General features: G+C 41.0%; 1 protein-coding gene across 3 annotated transcripts in view; it reads left to right on the top strand.

Annotated features, from left to right (window-relative positions):
• PHACTR1 (phosphatase and actin regulator 1) overlaps window positions 1-23,279 on the top strand; it is a 143,927-nt gene that overhangs the window by 999 nt on the left and 119,649 nt on the right. For all 3 annotated transcript variants that reach the window (XM_042869714.1, XM_042869716.1, XM_042869715.1), the window contains exon 2: window positions 18,323-18,487. In XM_042869714.1, the coding sequence (XP_042725648.1) occupies window positions 18,349-18,487 (139 nt within the window). In that variant the 5' untranslated portion in view covers window positions 18,323-18,348. The remainder of the gene's footprint in view (window positions 1-18,322; window positions 18,488-23,279) is intronic.

Here is a 23,279-nt window from a genome sequence, read left to right as displayed (position 1 = left end):
CACCTGGTCCTGCTGTGAAGTGTAGGAAGCTGAAAAACATGCTTGGGGTTACAACAGCCCATGTAATTATGCAGTGTGTGTCTTTAGTCTCTGAGGGATAGTTACCTTAAAGAGAGGGGGAAAAAAAAGGCATGAGCCTTTCACTGTAGGGTGAAATATGTCTGCTTGACAACACGGATCATAAAATAAACTAGGTTTATTTTTGTAAGTTGAACTCTGTAGTGTTTGATTTGAGATGAATGTGATGCTGTGGCAAAGGAACTTGATGCAGTTGAGCAGACATTTTCTGCATGCCAGTGGTGCCAGGAGTCTGACAGTGCACCTTGCCTCCACCAGTATCACTTTCTGCTCTGCAAGATGAGTGCCCTCAGCATTCTGTAGGATGAGATAAATGTTTATTTCTAGTAAGAAAGGTGTGATCTTTACTCAGTTTGCCATCTTCACTGACACAGTGGGATTAGTCCTTCACCTTAGGAAGCTTGCAGAGGGCACGAGCTTCATTCCCTTCATATGGCCATCCTTCCAGGAGCTCCATGACACCTGGGGACAAGTCCATGGGCTGCTCGTGTGTCTGTGGCAAAAATGTCTGTCCCCAGAGTAAAGCAGCTGTGTACTCCATGTGTGTCCATGCTGTGAATGGTGAGGGGCATTTTGCCAAGAGGGTTGCACTGCTAGTCACCCAGCAGAGCTCTGGGATTGTCTGAGAGAGCCCCAGAAGATGCCTTGGCCCAAATATAGTTTACACTATTGACCAAAACAATGAGAAATGTGTAGGTAGAATTATAGATAGTTCACTTGGGTAAGTGAGAGTATGGGTGAAAAGGCTGTACGCAATATCAGGTGCCCCAGGGTGGAGGAACGTGACTGTGGTGACAATCAATGCACAGCCAATGCTGAACTTGTGCAGGATTTTCTGTTCCATCTGGATGTATATAATTTTAAGGGATCTGATGGAATTCATCACAAGGTACTCAGAGGGCCAATTTCATTGCATGACCTCTCTCACTTCTCTCAGTTATTTTTCAATGGTCTTGGGAATATGGAAACATACCAGTTGACTGAAAGCTGGCTAACATTGTTTTAATTTACGAGAAAAACAAAAAGGAAGACCCTGGTAATTACAGGCCTGTCAGCCTGTCGCTCTTACTTCAATGCCTAGTAAAATCATGGAAAAAATCATGCTAGGAGTTACTGAAAAATGTCTGAAGGACAGTGTGGTCATTGGTCACAGTCAACATGGGTTCGTGAAAGAAAGATCCCATTTAACTGACTTAATTTTCTTTTATGAAAAGATCACCCATCTAGTTGACCAAGGTTGATGTTGTCTTTTTGAATTTCAGTGAAGTTTTTTGATACTGTTTTTCACAGTATCCTTCTGGACAAAATGTCCAGCAGACACATAGGCAAAAACATAATGCAGCTGGTGAGCAGTTGGCTGATGGGTCAGGCCCAAAGGGTTATAATAGTGATGGAGTTACATCAAGCTAGCAGCTAGTTATTAGCAGGATTCCCCAGCACTCCATTTTAGGGCCAGTTCTCTTTAATGTCTTCATGAATGACTTGGATGTAGGAGTAGAAGGTATTTTGGTTAAGTTGGCAGACAATATTAAACTAGGAGGAGCTGTTGACTCCATCAAGACTGGAGAGGTCTTACAGAGAGATCTAGATAAATGAGAGAGCTGGGCAATCCCCAACTGCGTGAAGTTTAAGAAGAGCAAGGGCCATTATTTTCCACCTGGAAGGGGGCAACCCTGGCTAAAAAGGGAATAAGATGCTGGAGAGAAGCCCTGCTGAATGAGATTTGGGGATCTTGGTCAACAGCAAGTTGAACATGAGTCAGCAGTGTGCCCAGGTAGCCAGGATGGCCAACTGTATCTTGGCTTGCATCAAGCATAGCATTCTTAGCCTGTCAAGGGAAGTGTTTGTCCCACTCTATGCTGTGCTGTGCAGCCTCACCTTCAGTACCATGTGCAGTTTTGGGCACCACTGTACAAAATAGCATAAAACTATTAGAGAGTATACAAAGGAGAGCCACAAAGATGGTGGAGGGCCTAGAGGGGAAGATGTATAAGGAGAGACTGGGGTCCCTTGGTTCGTTCAGCTCAACAGAGACCTCACTGCAGTCTATGGCTTCCTCACAAGGGAAGTGGAGGGGCAGTGCTGATCGTCTTTTTCTGATGACCAGCGATAGAATGCGAGAGAACAGCATGAAACTGCATCAGGGAAGGGTCAGGCTGGATGTCTGGAAAAGGTTCTTCATCAGAGAGTGATCAGGCACTGAAACAGCCTCCCTAGGGCACAAACTCATGGCACCGAGTTTGTCAGAGTTCAGGGAGCATCTGAACAACTCTCTCAGATATATGGTCTGATTTTTGGTGGTCCTGTGTGGAGCCAGTAGCTGGACTCAGTGATCTTTATGGGTTCCTTCCAACTCAGGATGTTCTGATTCTGTGATTAAATCAAGCTTACATAAACCCATGACTGTCCTGTGTTTTAGGATGAAAATGCCTGTGTTACTATGGGAGAAATGTAAGCAGCGTTTTCTGGGCTGTATCATTAATGTGAGAAAATTTAAAAATAACAACAACAACAAAAAAAGATGGACTTGCTCACAATGGCTCAAATTCCTTTTGTTTTTATTACACAGTGTTGACATATAAACACTGATAAGAAGCCACAGCAGTCCCTGTTGTCCTTAGAGTGCAGGCAGCTGGCATGTTTCAGCCCCATCTCTTCTAGTTGATTCCTCTCTTTCTTTAAGCTCATAGCTCCATTGCCATCATTTGAAAGCATCTTACCACCCTATCCTCTATTCAGAGAACCAAGTTGAAAGTACTGGGATATGTAAGCTTCTTAAATATAAACATCAGGTTAACACTGAATACGCAACAGAAAGATTGGTTCCTTACGGGCAGTCTGAAAAAGGAAACAAAATGCCTGTGAGAGTGATGAAAGCAGTACAGCATTTGCTATACTTAACAATTACGATCTTTTTTATTGTATTTCTGAATAATATGTCTAGTTTTAGATCTTCTGTATCAAGGTAAATATGTCAGCAATACAATACAGAGCTATTTGTTAAACTGCAAAGGGCCGCAAGCTCTTCACTCTTAAAGAGAAGGCAGTGTGTAATAAAGGGGCAAAGTGCAGGGGGAGGCACATGTAATGGAAGGGCAGACTCTGCTTGCTGTGCTGTTATCAGAGCATTTGGGACCATCTGATATCAACCTGCCCAAAGTAGCCTGGCGTTCTGCATCTTTTTACGTCATCCCTCTGTCCTATTTTGCGCTCTGATCCCTGCCCATGTGTGCAGTTAATTTCCTCTTCTCTGTTTTTTTCTTGTCTGAGTGCATTCCTTACTCACTTAGAAATGTTTTTTTTTTTTTAAATACTGGTTTGCCTAGATGGCTTCTTTGTTTTTTTAAGAGAAAGAATTGGGATTCTTCAGAAGTAAATGAAATTTTTAGAGATCAATTTTTTTTGAATTAAAATCAATTTCTAGAATTCTGATCATTAATAACATCACTGCCAGTCACAGCCAGAAGCAGGAAAATATTGGTTATGTGGGGAAGCGATCGGAACAGAGAATCCAAATCAGCGTTCTGTCACAGGAGCGCTCTTTTCTTCTCTTTTTGTTTCATATTTTCAATTTGCAACTGGTGCTATTTTGTATCAGTTCATGCTATTATAATAGCTTCTGCCTCTGTATGGAAATAGCTAATACCACATTATGACAGGGTTCACTTATGAGTTCCTTGACTAATGAACAAAACCTATTCTTTCAAGTATACTGTTGTATATAATGTTATCACACAGGATATTACCTCAGCAATAGAGGTATTGTTGTAGTGCATGAGTTTATTTCTTGATCCATTTCAGTGGCTTGTAGTAAATGCGCAGCTCTTCCTTTATATCTCCTAAGATTGTCTTGCTTGTAATCAGACAACATTTAGCTTCCTTTTGGTGCCATCTTATTCAACCACTCATTTGCCAAAACAATTTCAGTATAAGTGTGTATGATACCACCTTGCTAATGCTCTGCTGGGATGTCCGAGAGTTACTGTATGGGGTTGTAGGCTGGTAAGTTGATGGTGCCAGCTCTCACATGTCATCCCAAACAGATCACCCAGCATCAGGGCACAGGAGCAACTGAAGGGGAGCACCAAACTATATGGTGGTCAAGTGTGCAGTCTGGTCTGGAGTTAGCAATCGCTTTCTTAGAACGTGGAGGGTGCTGTGACATTTTTCATTCTCTAGATGGATGCAGCAGAGCTGCTAAGAGGTGAAGGCTGGGATGTACTTGGAGGCCCCACATTTTCCTTTGTGAATTTAATTTGTATGTTTAAGGAAAAGTAATGATATTCTTGACATCGCTATGAGATGAAAAACTGTCCCCTCACTTTTTTTTTTTTGGCTCTTGTGAGGTGATGTGAATCTCCACTTGTCTGTTGCTTCTTGTCGTAATGTCTCAGGAAGGATTGGGGGAAGGAACAAGGTAATATCTGATCTTGTCACTGTCGTCTCTCCATGACTTCCCTGGCTTTTGGTCCAGTTTAATCAAGATGAGGTAGATAGTAGAGCCCTTGGCTGAGCCTCTTGGATTTAGTATATATTTTTTTTGTTGCTCTGGAAAACAACACAGTATAGTTTAAATCAAAAGTAAAATCAGTAGTTTTGAAGTCATCTTGGAATGACTAGTTGTACCATTCTGGCTTATTTTTGCACAGGCCACTCTGTCTAAAAGATAACCCCACAGTCTTAGAGCCCAACTGCCACCGTGAAGATGTGCTGTTGAGAGACAACTCAGGGACCATCACTGTTTTTCTCTTGGAGAAAAAGCTCAGTGTGAAAAACTGCTACTAAGGGATGACCAGACCTGACTGACAACCTCTGGAGATTTTCTTCGCATTGGTAGTGGAAAATTTTGAGGTTTGAATATGTGACTCCAGAATAAAAGGCAAATGTTTCCCCAGATTATTTTTTTTTTTTCATAGAAGAACACTTGTGTCAAAAAATGTCCCAAGAAAAGAAGAGAGTAGATACCTCCATATGTGTGTTTTGTACCATGCTAATCATCATGAGAGACACACAGATTCCAAGACTTTGGTCTGTGTAACTGAGATTTACTATCTTACCCATTTCTGCGACCAAACTTGGAGAAGTGTTCAATCTGAGCTACAGACCGGCTCTCTGAGGTTTGCTATTTAAGATGTACAAAGGCTGCTCCAAAAGTAATATCTCCATGTTTATTATGTTGGCCCACAACATCAGAGGTGAATGCTGGTGGTGTGTCAGTAGAGGTTGAAGCTTTCCATCAATATCCCATTACGTTTTGTTGCTGTGTGACAGATGGCAGCAAAGGGGCAGTCTGATAGAATGGCATCTGACGTGGGAGTGAGTATGAAGCAAAGGTGTGTCACTGAATGGCACCTACTGACATTCATGAGCACTTGTTAAATGTTTCTGGAGACCCAACAGTGGCTGTGAGCACAGTGAGGAGGTGGGTGGTGCGTTTCAGCAGTGGTGACAGTGACGTCAAGTACAAGCCACGTTCTGGGTGGCCATGCACAGCTGTCACACCACAAGATGAGGAGTGTCTCAATCAGCTCATCTGCATGAATTGGCTGATGATGATGACTGTGTTGTTGTGACTGTAATTTATAGCTGAGAATTTGCTCTATCGAGCAGTGTTAGTGTGTGTTTGTATCTGTTATAATTTCCATGGAAATAAATAGGAGGTGTTACTGCACAGCAACCTTTTGTGTTGGGTTTGAGCCTAAAGTATCCATAGTTTGGGATATTTTAGAAGGGATGTAACGTGTGCATCATATCTTCTCCCCTTACTCCCAGCTAAGGAGGTTTAGTCCTGGAGTTCTGCTGACACCCTCCCCTGTCACTACTTAAGTGAAGGATCTTGCCCTCTGTCATCTTTTGTGTGACATTTTTCAGGGCATTAGTCTAATAGCTTTGTGCAGTGTGAGTATAGGGAATAAAAGTGGATAAAAAGATCCAGTTATTTAATTTATTTTGAGATTTTGATGGCAGAGAATGCTTTTTATTTCACCTTGCCTCCTAAGAGAAGTGTATTATCTGAAAAACTGGAAAGTAATGGTATTTAAAATCCTTTCCTTTTAAAGGTCTGGAAGCATAGGAAGAGCAGTGATGGTAACACTGAGAAAATCAGGTCATTTCAATGGATGGAAGTGTTGGTTAGCAGTCTTGAATGTAACTGAGATGTTAAATAAGTAGACTAGTCATTAACTACATCCCAGCAAATGAACCAGGTCTCAGAATGCCACTATGGTCGACTGCATTCACAGGCCATGTATTAGACAGCGTCTCTGAAGTATCTGTGACCCATATATATATTCACATCCACACAGACCATATCCATGGTTCCTAATATCAGTAGTCCATGTCATAAGGACTGTGGCACTGGCTTTGTCTCTTTACACATCCATTGGGTGCAGCTACTTTGACATTTCCGATATTCAAATGCTATTGTAGCACCAGTGCTGTGCGTTTTGTTGTTTTGTTTTGTTTTTTTAATGCTGAAATCTTGAACTCTTCCTCCCGTGCACCAGCAAAGCAGGATGCTCTCCTTATACTAGCACACCTGCTTTATTCATTAAATAGCCTTGAAATCTGGGTTCAGACAGAAGTAAAAGCCAGGTGCAGAGACTTGTATGTATCTTAGGCTATTTGAGTCTGAAGCATGCCCAGCTGAGAAACAGAAGAGTGAGACGACTGAAGTTTTCATCAATATTTACAGCCCCAAGGTAATTGTTTGCTGGTTTATAGCCATGAGTTGGAAGCTGAGTTCCAGCTGTCTGCTGTGGTGCTGAAGATGGGATTTAGTTCCCGTTCCAGTGTCTGAATTGAGAAGAGCAATTTCTGCCTGTCTGTTCTCTGGGTGCCTGTCTTTGAGTCCTCCAGCAAAGGTTGGAGGTAATTAGGCACAATACCTAATAGAGAAAGCAAGGGAGGGACTCATGAGGTTTGGTTATGTAGCTTCCCTTCCCTCGAAGACTCTCCCTAAGTGGCAAGTGTAAACAAGCTGAGATTCAGGAGGTTTTTCTCCTCTCCTTCTTGTGTGTCTCAATAAAATACAGGCTGCATTTTGTCTGCATTGTTCAACTCTAGGAAAGTGCTCGAGTTACTAATGTAGAATTGACTTTCTGTGCATTTCTATCATCATGCAAACTTCATTCTCTTTATGCTCTGCATGGAAACCCATCAGCCTAATAGAAGATGCAGGGATCCTGCAGTTACAATCGACTGATCGATCGCTCTGTATTCATATCAAGTTGGCAGAGCAGCCAGTTCAGTAAGCTGCAAGGTGATTGTCAGTTCAATAATACATTTTCTAGCATTACACAAGAGTTTGAGAAAGACACTTCAGGATTGCTTTTATTTGAGTTTGTTTTCTTTTGTCAGTTTTTCACCCTCAACCTCCTTTACAAAGTGATCTCTGTGATAAGTACAAAAAGTAAAAATTAAAATTGCAGGTAAGATAAATTCTGTGTGAAGATAGGTGGTAATTTTAGAAATGAGCTGATTTGAGCTAATACAGCTATTGCCTGTGTTTTGTAGACAAAGATGATGATGTTCTTCACCCGCTATGACGGTAAATTTACTTAATTTTTGTGCATTATTATTGCATTTTTTGTTTACCAGTCTCAATTTGTATATGTTTGACCATAGGTATCTTTAAGCATATCTGTTTTGTCATTTCTTAGTTTGTTTCCTCCTAATCACCACAACCCTTGTAAAGCTCGAGATTCTTGGCCAGATGTCGTGGTTGTGGCCAATCTCTTGCTTGTGAATCTAAAACAAATGCTGTTTAAGTAAAGAGGTTTTTGAAAACCAAGTGTGTGTGGCAAAGACTCCAGCTTAGTTGAAATAGTATATATGCCAGTTTGCTCAGCTTTCTTCACAATCTGACATTTGACTTGATAGAAAGGAGTCTCTGGTACTTTGTTGTACAAACACTTGGTCCAAAAGAGACTGGTACCTAAAGTTGAGAGCATTGTGCCCCACTGAGTTACATGAACAGAGGCAACTGAAATTGCCAGAAGCTTTCTTCTTTTTGTTAAATATCTGCCGTGCAGCAGAATCTTGATAAATTTAAGAGGAAACCTTCAGCATTTAGGGAAGACAGATTTCATCAGTTTGTTATTTGTCCACTGCCAGCAGTGAAAGGGTAAAAAAAAGATAAGTGTTTTACTGTAATGAATGTCGGGTTCTGGTTGGCTTTTATCTTATTTCTGTATTGAAATGAAATCTCATGCAGATGCCTGCTGCAGTTACCTTCATGATACTGCAAAACGAATTTTGCTGCCAATTTTGTGGTCAAGTGGCTCTTCATTGGCACACTCCAGTGTGCTTCTGAGATGTTCCACTCAATTCGTGGCACGCAAGATGCCTTTGGTTTCTCTCAACCACCACAGAAAGGGGCCATTCCCATCACTACGAAAGAAAGCACCCATTAAGACCGAACTGTAAAGTCTTCTCCACTGATTTGTTTTTTCTGTATGTGAATTTTAGCATGCCCTTAGCTTTGGCCAGTGAAATCCTCTGACCTCAATAAAGAGGCAGGTTTTAGTGTGCAATCAACATGTCCGAGCCCCATATGGGAAGGATCACACATAATGAAGTTCATCTTCCTTCCTGTTTTCCCTGCTTTCTCATTAATGTGATCATCACAAGGAAAGAGCAGAGGGCTCTATTTTTTCTTCATTTGCCAAATTTTGACAGATCTGAGGACAAAATATGATCCTAGTCCCCAAGATGATCATCCACTCACTAGATGGCTTGGTAAGGTAACCTACTACTTGTGACCTTTGCCTTTTAGTTTGGTATGGTCAGTGTTTCATGTGTTTCTGCAACCATTATTAGCAGGCATAAAATTGATGGAACTATTTCAGTAGGTTTTTCAGTGTTAATGTTTTCTTGACTCCTTGAGGTATTTTTTCCCTTTGCTGTGATTTAAACTCTTTCTCATTTTCTGAGCTATTTCTGGTTTCTGGACCTGGAATTATTCATGAACTTCAAGCTATGTGCATAGATCCTATCCTTGACTGTAATGTTTCTTAGGTAGGTATAAGCAACTTGATAACTTGATCAGCTCCATCGTTTTAAAGGCAGGATAAATAGCCTTATATGGTCCACTATAGTCAGAATAAACAAAACTCAGAGCCTTTCCTCTGAATCTGTGGGGCAGGAGAAATACCCACGGATCTCAGCAATCATGAGACATCCTAGATGCTAAAAAAATAAAAGTGAAAAAAGTGAAATCACTGTTATGAAATCCACACAGAAATACGTCATATATTTTAGCCAGCAAACCAGCATGCTTTATTCATGACTTTAAAGGAGCTGTCGGCGTTTTCTCCCTTCTGAGTATTCAGCTCTGAAACTCAAGTCTTTACCGTGAGGGCCTAAAGTGAAATTTCACCTCAGCCAAAAGTCTAAACTAACCATCATTTGAATCAATAAAGGAATTCCTATTCTAACATCAGAGAAAACCGTATGTAGCTATTTTCAGGTAATGAAAGTCCTTTTAATTCTTGAACATGGATGTGTGGATACAAGCTGTCTCTATTGACTTTTCTTCCTTAATTTTTTTGCTAGGCTCTTACAGATTTTTGTTTCGCTAATACTCATATTTATTCTCATATCATCTTACTGGAAGTAATTTCACCCTGGGAACAGCATTACAAATGTTAAATCTTCTAAACTCAGTGGTGCCATCCTACTAGTATCACCATAAAAGTAAAAAATGAAGCGTTTAATTACTTTAATGGCCAGAAGAGAAGGAACAAGTTACCTGCCTTTAAGAGCTAGAAAGTTCAAACCATTTCCTTGTAAACTCTATACTGAATCTCTTGGGAGAAAGCAACATCTATTTCTGTTCTTTAAAGAAGTTATAGGGAGTTGGCCAAGAGGAAAAGAGTAATTATACCAAATGTACACTTATAATGAGCATGAATATGACTATTAAGGAAACACAAAAATCAGTAACAAATTTAGATGTCCTTTTAAAGTGCACATCTTCAGTAAGACAAATTAAATTATTGGATATTCCTACTCTTAAGAACTTCAGAAGACAAAGATCAGAAATCGTTCACTTGATCAGAAAGTCTCCTACAAAATTAGAAGCACTTAAAATATTTTTTCTAGACTTTCTCAAAATAAACAGCCAGCCTTTAGCACTAGCAGTTTCTTTGTGGAAAGGCTGAGCACTTTGCATAGGGAGAACTTCCCACTGACTCCCATTGTACAGGGAGCAGTGCAAGATGCTGTGCTGTGACTGCCTCTGCCCAAATGGCAACTAGCAAAATGTAGCAACAAGCCTTCAGGCCTCCATGGAACACACTCTTTTCTTGGATTCCTTTTATATTTTGCAGCTCTACAGAATTTGCAAGTCAGGCTGGTATAAGAGAGAAATCCAACCATGAAAATGTTATCATTACAGCTCCTCCAAGAAGACACTTTAATCAGTTGCAAGGCCTTCACTGAATCAAAATGTGTAAAAATATGAACTAGTTCTTCACTGGAATACATTTCAGAGTTGAAGGTACATGGATTTCTGTGCTGTTTTTTTGTTGTGTGGATTGAAGACTTGCCTGGAGGAAGGCAGGTTCTCTGCTTCCATAGCATTGAGTTTGGAGAAGAATTTGAGCTACAATTAATGAGACTTAACTCTGCGTTTGATGAGCTAGAGGATGACTCAGAAGTGGTTAGGACTGCCTCTTGGGTTTAACAGCACAAGCATCTGTACAGAGGCAGCCCTGCGCCATTGTTTACAGTCCTACCACCAGGCATTAGATCAGTTACTGGTGTTGCCAAGTTTTAAGTAAGATGAGGGTCACCAACACCACTACAGCAGCGTTGCCTTGTAACATTTCTTTTGGTGCGCAGTGTAGAGCCTTGGATTGCAGATAGTCCTGTGTGAATCATGCTCAGCATTCTCCTCTGAACTTTTTGGTGTTGAGAGATATATTCTCCTTGTAAACTTTGCAAATTACTTTCTAAGAAGGTTTAAAAAGTAGTATTTTTAATATTATGTGCATGGTTTAGTAGGCAATGCGATTCCACCTTCTGAACAGTTGGTTTTCAGTCTCAGAAGCTAAATGGATTGAATGTGCACTTGTCCAGCTCCTGATCTGCTTGTGCTTAGAATCTGCTTAGCTCTTCATGTGCTAAAACACTCTTGGGAGAAGAGTCTTTTTGCTCACGGATGACTGCCCTGACTATTGGGAGCCATGCTTCCACTCATTCTTTCTTTCAAACCCAGGGGGTCTTGAGTTCATCTTCACAATAATTCAGTAGGAGAGATGGGAAATACTCTCCCATCCATCGCAGTACAAAGTCCACTGGTGTTCCCAAGGAAATGTTGGGAACATGGGCTTGGACTTTCACAGGAGGATGAAAGAAATGACCCTGTGATTCTCCTGTCTCCCAAATAAGTGTTCTGTCTGTTCCAACAATAAGTTCTTCCTATCTCATCATTCTTCCTTTAGAGCACAAACTATCATTCTCCTCTCTTTTCCATTTAGGATGGGTAAAATTCCCCTTCCTTTCAAGCTGAAGCTTCTTAACAAAGCACGTATTTTTCCTGGGATGTGTGGAATTGCTTCCATTTAGGCCTAAGAACTCAGGTTTGCTTGTGCTGCCTTTTTTCTCTTGGCTGCCATTTGGTTGTGCTGCACTCCCTGTGGCTGCTCCTAGTCCCCTTTTGGAGCAGCTGAGTCTCTACATATTGTGTGCCCAAAAGAGGTCTGCGGGTTCTGCTCCTACATCCAGGCACTCAAAAGCAAGGAGCTGCAGCGCTGTTTGTTGAACGTAGCTCTAAATCTATATGTAATAAACACTTAGGAGGTGGGAAATGCAGTGAGTAATGAGAGCAATAAAGCAAAGACAAAACAGCTGAGATCAGTGAAACGCAACGATCCTTATTTTCTATAATTACAGCAATTATGTAGCTATTAATGACATAACCTGATAAAGCGCTTTTGTTGCAAGCCAAAATTCCGCGCACTATCTTAAAATAAGGGAAATGCGTGATGTTTTGAGAGATTTCATACCAATAAAGACCTATTTATAGTGTAACCTACACTACAGTATAGTTTGCAAAGGCTAAAAAATGGCTTTCAGATTGCAATCGGCATGAATAATTAACGTCTTACGTCAAAGTGTGGGGAAGCCGGAAGCAGGGTCCTAAAGGGATTGGACTTCTGAAGCTATTCATTGTGCTTCTATTCCGCCAAGAGAAATATAAGCACTGAGGTAGAGAGATCACAGCAGAGAGCAGAGCTGTACCATGGTCTGCTACCTGTGCTGAAATGGGCAAACACGAATGGTAAGAGATTCAGTTTACACACGCAGTGTAGAGTGATGGCACACCTGGGGAGCGGTAATAATTGGCAGTGCTTTAGAAAGGGGGAGTGCTACTTAGCATGCAAAGAAACGCTACTGACAGTCTCTTCATGGCCCATAAACCCACTGTGCCAGCCCAGCCAGTGGCATTACAAATGCAGACTTCCAGTGGGAGCTGTTGTCAACCAAAGAGCTAATCATCCCCGTCTGGCAAGACTGCCTTCAGTTGCTGTATGCCATGCCTTGTCTTTCATTGAGAAGTTAGGGAAAGTTTAAATGGGTAATTCAAATAGTAACAGGAGGGCTGCTGAAAATTAATTCCAGGTGCGGAGGGAAATTAAAGAGAAATAACAGTACAGGTGATAATAGAAGAGCAGAAAATGAACCATTTTGCTGGAAGAAAAACAAGGTGTTATTTTGTTTTGTTTTTTTTTAATTGAAAGTGTTCCTGTTCAGGTAAAGAGAAGGCGTCAGTGCTCGGCAATTAGAGTAGTCATCCAAGTTTCCTGTTATTTCAAAAAGACATTGCCCTTCCACTTTTTGGTAGAACAGAGGTTTTAGAGAAAGGTCTGTGCGCTCTAAAGTGGGAAATGCTCAGTATGCGGAGTATAAAAGAAACCTCAAAACAGTAAATGCTTGGAAATTAATCTGTAGAATAAGGACTGTTTGGCTGTGGATTGGGAATAAGTGTTATGGTTTTTGTTTTTTTTAATGTATATGCAAGTATTATCCTTAAATGAATGGCATTTTTACTCATTTGCATATGTAGGACCAAGATCATTTCCAGGCTATTAATGGAGGTTTGTATAAATATAACAGAAAGCACAATGTAGATATTGGTGTTTACTAGGAAGGCTTAAAATCTAACTTTGTGAAATGCCTGTTAAGACATCAATATAACTGAGTATGAGCAATGATGATTAGAAATGGTCAATGAGAAAAGGGTGTGATTACAAGCTGGGAAGGAAATCTTAAAGATCACAGATGGAATAGGTGGGCTTCCAAAATTGCTGCATACCTGAATGGGAAAAAGTGGCTTTTCTAAGATGGAACCTGGACTATGTTATATATTGGCAGCATTAATAGAGGCTGTGATTCCCAGACAGACACTGGAATGACAGAATTTGTTCTCTGACAGAACTGTGTACAGTGTGTTTTCTTTGAGAGAACCTAGAACTGCCTCCTACACTGCTCAAAGCAAGAAAATAGGTGATGTTTATGTTTCTCACTGGACCTTCTAGAAATCAGTGTCCTAATGAAAGATGTGGGAAGTTCATAAGAACACACAGAACATGTCCAACTTGGCCAGGCCTCTTTTTCCTAGGGCTGGAAATTGACTGTTGTGAAGAAGTGCTTTTCACAATGCTTTTCCATGACTTGCTAGTTTTCTCCATCAGACATTCATGCAGTATGTTTCAACCAGCAAAACTTAAAGTAGCTTTATTTTAAAAAATAACCAAAATAAAGGTTATCTGCAAAATGAGAAGAAAAAAAAAATAGGGAAAGAAATCAGCTTTCAGACCTTGTAGCTTTTTTAGGTCTCGGAACTATGTTTTAATCATTTTGGCAACATTTCTTTTAAATCACAAATTATTTTTGCTTTTTTTTAATTAGCATCACAGGTCTTGCTTAAGCCCTCCAATCTATATAAACTTCATATGTCTTGAAGTTTACAGTACAATCTTACGAACTGTTTCACAAGCAAAAAAAAACCAAACCCTCTCTTATTTAGTTTCCCCATTGCTATTTTGGGATGACAGTTGGGACAGAAGGAAGTGAGAGAGGAGAGCATCACCCTCTTGCCATGAGTGCAGGTACCAGTATCCTGTTTTTCTGCAAGATCTCTCTTGCGGGTCTGCAGTAAATCAGAACAAGTTCCCAAAAGCACAGAGAATCAGCATCAAAAGTAACCTGTAATCATCACATTTGTGATGCTAAAGCAAAAGACAAGACCTCAGCAGTGTGACTCCAGTGTGACACCAATGGACACACCACTTCCTTTTCCTAGTTCAGCAAACTGATCAAGATGGGACTGCCCTTCTCTCTGAAGGCAAAAAATGCTTAGGCCTGGAATGGTTTACATTTGTGCAAGTACCACCTCTTTTGGGAACAGCAAGGGTGTGAAACCAGCCCACAGAGCCTGCTGTCAGCAGTGGGTGTCACAGCCCACGGATAGTCAATAGTCATTAGGAGTCAAAAAGGCAGAGAAACCTGGCCAACTCAAAGGAAAGATGCAGCAAAAAATGAATGCTCAAATCTGGCTTTTGCTTCTTGCATCATGGTCTGGTTTTATTCTTGCTGTATTAAAACTGTCATGGCTTTATGCTAATGTGCTTCGTTCCTAGCCAGTGATTATTATGCTTTGAATTAGCATCGCTCTTGAGAGTATTTTGCATAGGGAGAAAAAAAATAATAAAAGGTAGTCCTTCTGAGAAACAGGAATGAAAGGGGAAAGAAGAGCTGTTATTTGCATTAGCTCAGAGCTGTGTGTGTTTGGAGAGGATGAAGGAAAAGGGCCACATCATCTCTTCATGGCTGACCGAGAGCCCAGCAAGGCTCCTGGAACAGATCCACGTAGGATAAAATACTGAAATTCACAGAACAGCAGTCAAAACATGGAACTGGTTTTGACACTGTTTGGCTTTTATAGAACCCACCCCTATGGGTAAATTCCTTTTGACTCTAGTATTTGTGTTGCCTGATGGTGAATCCATGCTAGTTTACTCTCAGCAGGAGAAACTTCCTGGGGGCAGTGAGAGCACAGCTAGTGTGCAGCACAGAGAATGTGCTATATGAAATAAGATTTTTAAGGGATGTCATTTCACCTGGAAATGGCCTTGGCAGCAGTAACTAGGACCAACTCTCAAAGAGCTGTGCATCTCTGACGTTTAGCTACTGTAGGTTACTTTGGTAGCAGAAATGTTGTCTCAGTGAGGGCCATGGGAGAGAGGGCAAGCAGCAGGAGGAATTTCATTATATTTCAACTGTGGATTTATGTAGCAGAAAGCCTAATTCAGCAGCAGTAGTCTGTCATTTCCAGTTTGTTCAGTGGGTTGCTTCTACACCCCTTGTAGCTCAAGCAGGACAGCAAAGACAGTGCCAGCCCACTGCTTTTAGCAGCATCTGTATAAAATCCCAGCAGTGGATCACAGCGTAGTCTTGTGCTCTTTATAACTAGAGGCATCTTAAAAATAGAGGAGATGGGGAAAGGTGTGCTCTCTTTGGATCTGCATATAGAGTAAGTTGATCTATATATACCCCTTGCAGGTCTTTGAAGCTGTGCATATCCCGGAGAAACCAGGAAGCATAAGGAAATACCCAGTTTCTTCTTTCTACCTTCACAATAATGTGTGTTCAGCATAGCCTGGTGACGTGCAGCCTTGATGCAGCATGTCCTATTCCTCCATAGGACAGTACCTTGTAATGGGTTGTCCGTATAAGCAGGGATTTCTCTAGGCAGTTAGGCACGATATGAAGAGCTGAAACAGAATGAAATGTTTGACCAGACTACCTTTTTTTCCTCTCTTGGAAAAAAAAAAAAAAAAAAGAAGTTCTCAGAGATGTCTGTTTCTCTCCATTGCCCCAAAGAATAGTTGTTTTTCACCAATTCCAGTTATACATCTTGGCTCTCTGTCCCTTTAGCCTGTGTCTTTTCTCAAAAAACTTACATGCGGCTGTATCTGGCAGTGATATTTTGCAAGGAGAATTGTGTTGCCAATGTTAAAAAAAAAAAATAAGCAAGAACAAAATAAGCAACTTCCTTGAAAAAACCTGAAAAGCTCAAATAATATTTTAGTTTAGAGATCTGATAATGGGATTTCCTTTATGCTAGAGGCATCTCTCTGGGTTCCCACAGAAGCCAACCTAAATTTGGCACACTTAAAGCCTTTTAAAATTTTCCATTGAGATGCACAAGAATCTGACAGCTAAAATCTCTGGTTTGTTCTATGGCGTAGGTGTGTTCATCCCTTCAGAGCTCTGTTCTTGTTGAGGCTCCAGAGCTTGTGCTCATGACTGAGGTTAATCCTTAAATACTGCTGGCAGAATGAAAACACTGAGCTGCCGACTTCAGAATGGTGTCAGTGAAGATCTGTGTTCTGCCTTTAGTAATCTAGCCTGCCTTTTTGCAAACCGTTCACCTCTGTTTCCCTGGCAGTGCTGCATTACAACACAGGGCTGGGAAATGACAGAACAGTTCAGTTGGAAGGGACCATCAGAGATCAATTAGTCCATCCGCCTGAACGTTCCAGAGCTCACAGACGGTACAGCACATTATTGAGCACATTATCCAATGCCTCTTGAACACTGACAGGCATGGGGAATGTACCGTTTTTCTAGGAAACTTGTTCCAGAGTTTGATCATTCTCAACAGAACTTTCCATACAGACAGGTTTCCTAATGTTTCCCAGTCTGAACCAGCCTATGTTGTTCCTGCATGTCTGCTGTTGGTTACCAGGAAGGTGCAGAGCCCGGCGTCTCCCTTTTAGAGACTCCCTTTTTTTTTGATTCCTCTCTTCAGGGAGATGCAAAGAGCAATGAAGGCCTCTCGTGCTGTCCCATATGGAGGACGTCAGGTGTCCTGCACCCCTCCCCACGCTACATGCCTTCCAGCCCTGTTACCAACTTAGGTGCCTCTTTCAGGCACTTTCAAGTACTTCAACAACCTTTTTATACTGTGAAGCCCAGAACTCCAATATCCAGTGTGATGCTCCATCAGTGCTGGCCCAGTAGCGGGATAATCGCTTCTTTTGGCCAGCTGGCTGTACTGTGCTTAATGCACCTCAAAATGTGCTTTGCCCCTTGGCTGCCAGGCACAGTGCTGCTCACACTGAGCTTGCTGTCACTGATACCCCCTTGCCCCTCTCTGCTGAGCTGCTCTCCAGCCACTTATCTCCCAGTCTGTTCCCTTGTCTGGCATTGCTCCATCCCATGTGCAGGACCCAGTGTATACCCTTGTTGAATTTCATCACCCTGATGATTGCCCAATGCTCCGGATCCCATTAAAGTCTAGAAAGACTGCATCCACCACCTTCCTTTCATCTAGCAAGTGGATGGCCTTATCCTAGAAGGAGATCAGATTTGACCTTCCTTGACAAATGATACTGTTGACTGTGCCTGATGATGGCTTTCTTTGTTACGTGCTTTTTGATATATCTCAGAGTAATCTTCTCCATAACTTTTTCAGGGACTAGGGGCAGACTAACAGGTCAATATTTTCCTGGGTCTTCTCATAGGCCTTTTATGGATGGGTGTATGATATCCTTAAGAAATAACATGCAATATAAATGTGCCAAGTGACAACCCCCAGGTTTCTCTTGCAGTGAGGGAGGGTAATTTAAATTCTTCAGATTTGTCTGTTGGTTTGTTTAAGTACTGAGTCTTCCTTGATGCATTACAATGTAATGACTGCAGAATTTTCTTTTTTTTTTTTTTTTAACAACAGAAGTTCAGTGAAAGACTATAGCCTCTCCGTAAAGAATTCAGCCCTGACTGTGGACTGTGTTAAAGTTCTCCAAGTCTCTAGTTTTAAAGACTTAAAAGGAGGGGATTGGGTTGGCAGAAACATGGGACTGAGAGGAACCTTCTGGATTCTGAACGCCTTTTCACTAGGAAATCCCTGGTGTAGGCCCTTTTGGAACCCAGACAGTTTCAGTGAACACAGTGATAATATCAAGGGGTTGTAATCCTTGCCCTTGGTCAGTATTAGTTCATGCAAATTTCTCTTGAATCCTATTGTTAACACAGATCTTTGTAACAGAGCATGAGTTCAATTGGAAGAAAATAAAGTTAAAATAATAAAGATAACGCTTTTTCCCCTTTTTTAGTAGTTTCTGTAACCATGGAAAAAATTTACCATCTGTGTGGTTCTCTGATAATTTATTAAAATATCTATTTCACTTTTTTATTTTGTTTCTTTCTCCTTTTCTTGCGGAAAATCCAGCGGAGGAAGTGGAAAGACTGGCTGCAATGCGTTCAGATTCTCTAGTACCTGGGACACACACACCTCCAATCAGAAGAAGAAGCAAATTTGCCACTCTTGGAAGGCTATTTAAGCCGTGGAAATGGAGGAAGAAGAAGAGTGAAAAATTCAAACACACTTCTGCAGGTAATAGTCGCTGTCGGGCTGGTTTGTTAATCTTGGACTGTTTGATCAACAAGGCTAAAAGCTGTTAATGCAGCCCCAATTTATATGCTTCTTATGGTTGTAGCTTGGCTAGCAGAGATTTCTCAGATTCTAAGCGATCTTTGTCACCAGCCCTTTCTTAAAAGAAGGAAAAAATAAACACCGCATTTCACACACTGATTTAGCAGGCTGTGGATAAAGGAAATGGTGTGAATGAAAAGACAAACCAAGTGGAGGGTATAGCCACGATCAAACTCTGTAAATACAAACAGAGGAACAGAGAAGGAAACGGCAAAGGAGTTGGCATTTTCTTGAGTAATTCGTGTAACCATAAATTATTTTTTCCATTGGGCTGGAAAAATGTGTCACTTGTTTTCTGAGAAAAACAAATCTCTCTTCCTGCCACACCTCTTCTCCTGTCATTGCATTTAACATTCCTGATTTAACACTTCTTAATTTGTTTATACACTTTTATACACTTTCTATATGTATGTAAGTCCATACGTATTTAAGTATAAAGTTTAACACTTTATATATGTCTACATATATTTATGTACATTTATATAGAAAACTGCAAATACATGTTTTTATATTGCAAATTTGTCTGAGCAGGACTCCCAAGAATCCATGCACTGATTCATAGGATATGTACCTGATTTATTTCAGACTCTGTTTTACTTACTTAGGCTTCTTTTCTTTGCTCTTCCATGATGACTAATAGTTACGTGTGTTTCAGCAAATCTTAAGTCCGGATTGTCTGTGAGAAAACATGAGTTTTCTTCTGCCTTCTTATCATTCTCACTGGAGCTAGGAACAAAGCAGTTGCTAGAAGATACTTGAATTATAGCCCAGTTGCTCTCTGACCTGTTAGTGCACAGTGGAAGCTTTCAGGCAGGGCTGGATTATACTTTCTGACATCCTAAGCCTGTACTCTTCCAAATGACCCATAATAGCACAAGAAGTCTGATTTAGCCAAGTGCAAATTCATGCATGAGTTTAAACGCAGAATAAGATTTTGCAGGGTTCAGACCTAAGGCTGCGCTGTACTGTGTGGTGTTTAAGCTGCTCCCTGATTTGTCAGGCAAGGACTAATGAGCTGGAATGGATGGCTGTGTTACTCTGACTGGTGATTGTATTTTTGGTTTGACAGCTGAAAAACTATTGTCACAAAAATGACATGTTTCTGCAAAACAAAAAGCTTGTCTTTCATGTTCTGTAGCAGCCATAACTGTAGTGCAGTGTAAAGGATTTCTATGAAATTTGCAGTGCTCACAAGGAGCATTGGATACGTGGATGCTTTAGTGACAACCAGTTTGAAGCTAGTTGCAGCATTCTGGGTTCACTGGTTACATAGCATAACCACAGCGATACTGGATGCACCGTGGGATGCAGAAATGCCCCTTGTATTTATTTATATGGTTTATCCAGCTCCATGAACTGGAACTGGGCTGCATACTGCTAGAGTTAGACTAATTAGGTTGAAGCTGGCTTGAATATGCCTGCATGGTCTGCTCTGGGCATTGCAAGAGTCGTTATGTAGATTGTCCCCATTTACCAAAAAATTTGGAAAACGTGCAGGGATTAAAACCAGAGGAAAATGATGTACTTCCTTTTCTCAGGAAGCTTAACCTGACCAGCCAGCATATCTCCTTCTATTGTAAATGGGACTTCACTGTCTGAAGAACAAATTAAAAGCAGGGTATGCAGTTTGCAGGAAATGTTTGACTGAGGTACTGAGTTTGATTTCAGCTGAATCCAAAACCTTTTTTTTTTCCTGTTTCTTGTAAGCCAACAATATCCTGCAGCTGCTTGGCAAAATTGGTATTCTTGTCAGCTCCCCTGCTAATAACTACAGCAAAATTGACACAGATGTCAAATTTGCCAAGCACTCTGCAGGAAGCACTGGGGGAGACTTGCTTCTGGACTGCATCAGAGCTGGGGACCCCACAGTTTTCATCATCCACAGCCCTGAGGAATGGGAATCCAGCAGAATCCTGTCACACTTCTATCTGACAATTCAGTAGCACTGACTGAACCTACCGTATGTAATACAAAATATTATAATGATATACAAAAAAGTAGTGTTTTTGCACCTGTGTTTCCATGAACTCTAGTCTAATACCTCTGATCTCACTGAGAGAATATATTTAATTTTTACAGTGAATCAAAGGACAAGCTTATGAGGTGGCATAATGAGAGTCAGCATGATACTTCCTCATACAGGTTTATTTTCTTCTAGTGCACTGATGAATGTGATGCTTTTTTGAGAAAAAAAAAAACTATTAGTGTCCTGCAGGCATGCACCCAAGCTTTCCCACCTGTACAGAACATCAGTAATTATTAAAAATAAATACTAATACAAGTATTTTATTAGCCTTTTTTTTGCCGCAACAATAGATTCAATTATTTTAAATGTCAGAAGTGTTATGGGTCAAAACGTGTGACCTTATCTGTTGAAAGTTTCTTTGAAATTAATGGGATTTTTTTTTCTGTGAGAGGACCAGAAGAAGCAAGAGAGTCAGGCTGATATTGAAGGCTGAAAGGCTGCCTTTTTTGGAGAGTTCCAAGTGATAACATCTCGCATCTATATCTTTATTAGACTAAAAGCTCTGTGCTAAGGATTATTGATTCTTCTTGCACACAAAGTGTAGAAACGTTTATTACTGTGGTGCAGCAAAGGGTCCCTCATAGCAATGAGCAATATGATAAAGCTTTGGGAGTACAGTCAAACTGCCAAGGTTATATCACTTAATGAGTCTGCTTCCTTTAACTGATGAGCAGCAGCCTTACTTACAGAAGAAGAAGCAAGGGAGAAACTGGGAATTTTCTTTGCCTGAGCTTCTTCTCAGCTGGATGCAGCTGGGACGACTCCAGCAGGCTGCCCAATATTTTTAAACCTCCATCAAATGTAGTGGGAAGCAGCACAGCAGGCAGCAGGAAGGAAAGTTGGCTGTCTCCTCAGCTAGACCTTTGTCGTCATTTCCATACCTTGATCTTGTTCTGCTTGCCTTGATGTGAATTTCAAAACAGCTTCTGGGTGTGCTGGTGTTTTATTGCACTGCTGTGCACGTGCTGGTGAAATGTCAGTTCTTGGCTGTGTTTTGGAGAAGGAAGTGTGTGTTGTCTTCTGAAGTAAAGAAGCTTGAGGGGAGATAGGTTCTGGGATTATTTAAAATATTATTGAAGTGGTTTTTTTTATCCCTGCATTCATCAACAGATAACTGCTTGCAACCTTTCAGAAAAGAAATTTCAGCTGCTTACAGGAATCGTTATTGGGAAAAACGTCTTGTTTTGCCATTTCAGGTGTCTGGTGACCTTTATTTTAAAGAACTGATGCCTTTCTTTTCCTTCATCCATCCCGAAGTTGCAGTGCTCAGACACAGGGAAGAGGAAGCATGTAATTTGTACCTGGAGGGAAATGGCTGTGCTGAAAAGAGGAAAGCAGGAGTTAAGGAGTCTGGATAAATCTCGGTAGTAAGTAGGAAGGGCAAGTGATTTGTCAGTGTTTGGGTTCGGTACACAGGCATCCTGTACAATTAGCAGAGAAAGTCCAGTGTTTGAAGGGAGCTCCACTGCAGCTTTTTTTGCTAAGCGGGAGATTGTCTGAGGTAGTAATAGTCAAGTGAGAAAAAGAAATCTGCTGATCTCTGCTTTCTCTAGGTACTTCAAAACCTACTTTCACTTGTCTTCTAGATCCTCCTCCTCACAGAAAGCCATGAAACTCATTCCAAGCATCAGTCCTGAGGCCACAGCCCGACATGACAGAGGCCTTGGGCCTGGAGAATTTAGCTCCTGCTTCATATACAGCCTTGTTTGTGTAGGGTAAAATCAGAGGTTGTAGAGGTTGGCATTCACCTGTCTCAAGGTGTAGGACTGCAGAGGTTGTAGGGATAAAGACTGGGAGTGAGCAATGTAGTCTGACGTATATGAAGAGCTAAGAAGCAAAGGAGCGTAAGCCAGGAAAGATCTGCTGGGCTGGGAAGGGCTGGGCTGGGAGACGGGGGCTTTCAGGACATGTCAGCATTCTGACCTGCTGCCTGAGGACCTTAGGACTCTTCTCCTGGTGTCAGTTGCTCTTCTAAAATAGCTGAGGACTGTGCACTGAATTTAAAGAGTGAAGCCCATTAACACAGGCAGTGCTGCAAAATGGAGCATCTGGATTCTTTTAGGGAGGTCATACAAGCACTTCCACGTGCTTTCTCACTCACTCAAACTGTTTAAAGAAAAGCAAGTGTGCCAAAACTATATTCACTCATGAAACTTTTAGCTGTTCTACTTCTGGATCTGTATTAAAACAGACGTTTGTTTTATGCTCAAGTGCTTTTTTTTTTTTTCACTTGTGGAGCCTTATTGCTTCAGTTTTTCCACACCAGGGTCTTTCAAAAAGCACCGTATACAATTTCATATGGCAGTGTGTTTATGTACAATAAGTCTTCCAGTCAGCAGAGGGACTGTTTGAATTTAATAACACTTACAGGCAGGGACTTTGAATGATTCTGATTAACACAAGAAGAAAACAAAATGTGATAAATCTGCAGTTAGAGGAGCTGTTTTTCATCAGTGATGTCCAAATCATTTTAATTCCTATGGCTGATGATTTCTAACTACAATAGGTAAAAAAGTTGCATTTTCCTTCTCAGAATATTCTGAACAGTAGAAATTCAATATTTTGTTGCCAGTGCTGCTCTTAAACATTCCTATTCTCTTCTGTTTGGAAAATGATTGCTTTGTGTGCTTCCACAAGGACACCTGTGTTCTAAAGCACGTTAGAATC

The sequence above is a fragment of the Lagopus leucura genome, unplaced genomic scaffold, assembly GCF_019238085.1.
Source record: "Lagopus leucura isolate 7727_CA_CO unplaced genomic scaffold, USGS_WTPT01 Super-Scaffold_100002, whole genome shotgun sequence".
Classification (NCBI taxonomy): Eukaryota; Metazoa; Chordata; class Aves; order Galliformes; family Phasianidae; genus Lagopus; species Lagopus leucura.
This window is presented reverse-complemented; position numbering and strand designations above follow the sequence as displayed.